General features: G+C 40.7%; 1 protein-coding gene across 1 annotated transcript; it reads left to right on the top strand.

The window, feature by feature from the left end:
• The first annotated feature begins 275 nt into the window (after window positions 1–275).
• Window positions 276–1,202, top strand: LOC127216266 (olfactory receptor 7E24). Its single transcript, XM_051176886.1, has one exon. The coding sequence runs from the start codon at window positions 276–278 to the stop codon at window positions 1,200–1,202; it is 927 nt and encodes a 308-aa protein (XP_051032843.1).
• The last annotated feature ends 1,172 nt before the right edge of the window (window positions 1,203–2,374 follow it).

Genomic DNA, 2,374 nt, shown 5'->3' with positions numbered 1-2,374 from the left:
AGGACCAGCTATTTACAGTAACTCTGGCCTCACAAAATCTAGATTACTATATTCAATATAGCTCTCATATTAAGATGTAACACATGAGGTATGAACAAAAGACTAGAGTATGGCATTTGCCACAACTGAGTAACTACTAATGATGTCACAATAAGCTTGAGAAAATATCAGTATTTTTACTCACTTGACTCACATTGTAAAGGTCTGTATGCATGCTGGTACCATTGTTAACAACATTTTTTGTTTCCTCCCAAAGATGTTCAAGAAATAAAACCATGCAGAATGCAACATCTGTACCACAATTCCACTTCATTCAACTCTCAGAGGATCCAGACCAGCAGACTGTTCTCTTTGGCCTATTTTTGTTCATGTATATCTTGGCCCTGTTTGGAAACCTGCTCATCATCCTGACAGTAAGCTCTGACTCCCATCTCCACACACCCATGTACTTCTTCCTCTCCAACCTGTCCATGGTTGATATTGGTTTCATCTCCACCACTGTTCCAAGGCTGATTGTGGACATACAAACTCACTGTCCAGTCATCTCCTATGTGGGCTGCCTGACACAGATGTCACTGTTTATAATTTTTGCATGTATGGATAGCATGCTTCTGGCTGTGATGGCATATGACAGGTTTGTGGCCATCTGCCACCCCCTGTATTATCAGATCATTATGAATCCCAGTCACTGTGGTGTCTTACTACTAGGGTCTTTTATCCTTAGCCTTGTGGAATTACTGTTGCTCTATGTGGCAGTATTAAAATTTTTCAACTGTGAGAATTTTTTTGAAATTTCCAACTTCTTCTGTGACCCTTCTGAACTACTTAAACTTGCCTGTTTTGATACTTTCACCAAAAGCATACTAAAATACTGTGTAGGTGCTCTCTTTGGGCTCCTTCCTGTTTCAGGAATCATTTTCTCTTACTTTAAAATAGTTTCCTCCATCATGGGGTCATCATCATCAAGTGGGAAACACAAAACCATCTCCACCTGTGGGTCTCATTTGTCCATTGTTTGTCTGTTTTATGGAACAGGATTGGGAGTGTACTTCAGTTCCTCTCTGTCACATTCTCCAAGAAGTAATGCAGTGGCCTCATTGATGTACACTGTGGTCACACCTATGTTGAATCCCTTCATCTACAGCCTGAGGAACAAAGACATTAAAACTGCATTAAGGAAGATTCTTAGCAGAGTATTCTAATCAATGACATTCTTTATACATTTACATTTATGTATCTATATATTCACTGTATCTACATATTAACTGTGCATGTAAATCCCAGTTAATGTCTCACATTATCACTAACTGATACTTCATAATATTGCATGGTATAGTGGTGGTCACCAGGGTTGAACGTATTGTGGATGGTTAGTTTTAAAAGTGCACAAAAATTTGAAGTTGCAGAGATGAAACTTTTCTAGCGATGATTAGTGCATATTGTTGAACAACCTTTTACAATAAGAGTGTAATTAATGCCTAAAAGCTATGGACAGGAGCCAATTGAAAGAGGCTGTTCTGTTCAGCCACCATTCCTATCTTGCCCCTCTACCCTCCAGTAGAGAGAGAGGTGAGTACTAGGGGCTCCCCCAAGCCACCCACCTCCCCCTCTTCAAGTCCCCTGACCTGGAGCTAACAGAACCTTCCTGCCACTGAATCCCCTAGAGGGACCTAGAGGCAGAACAAAGCACCCAACAGTGACTGCCATTCCTGTCTTACCCCTACACCCTCTGAGAGAGAAGAGATGATATAGCCTTGAACCCATGCCCACCAGGAGAGGGAGAGACCCCACCTGTACCCACTGGAAGAAAAGATGGAAAGACAACAGTATAAGAACACATCCAACAACAGACTTATATGATACCACCAGAGTCTAGGAATCTATGCTGAAAAGACCTGAACATCCCAATGCAGATAAAGCAGAAGAGAACGACCTTTAAAACAACTTCATGAGAATGATAGACACCCTCAAAGAGGATATGAGAAAAGCCCTTAAAGAAATGGAAGAAAAAACAAATAATGCAAGAAATCAACGAATCCCTTAAAGAAAGCAAAGAAATCAAAGAAAACCCAATGAAACAGATGAAGGAAACAATCCAAACAGTTCAAGACCTAAAAACTGAAATAGAGACAATAAAGAAAACACAAACTGAGGGAATGCTGGAAATAGAAAATTTGGAGAGGGGAGGTAGGTAGGAAAAAGAGAATGGTAGAAGAGGGGGGAGGAGAACAAGAAGGATTAGGAAGACTGAGTCAGGGGAGGAATAGAGGAGAACAAGAAAAGAGATACCCTATTAGGGGGAGCCAGTGTAGGTTTAAAGAGAAATCTGGCACTAGGGAAATGTTCAGAGATCCACAAATATGACCCCAACTAA

The sequence above is a fragment of the Phodopus roborovskii genome, unplaced genomic scaffold, assembly GCF_943737965.1.
Source record: "Phodopus roborovskii unplaced genomic scaffold, PHOROB, whole genome shotgun sequence".
NCBI lineage: Eukaryota > Metazoa > Chordata > Mammalia > Rodentia > Cricetidae > Phodopus > Phodopus roborovskii.
Note: the sequence above shows the minus strand (reverse complement) of the source record. Positions and strands in the feature narration are given on the sequence as shown.

Coding starts and splice junctions, on each gene's coding strand:
- LOC127216266 (XM_051176886.1), top strand. CDS start 276: ATGCAGAATGCAACATCTGTACCACAATTCCACTTCATTCAACTCTCA.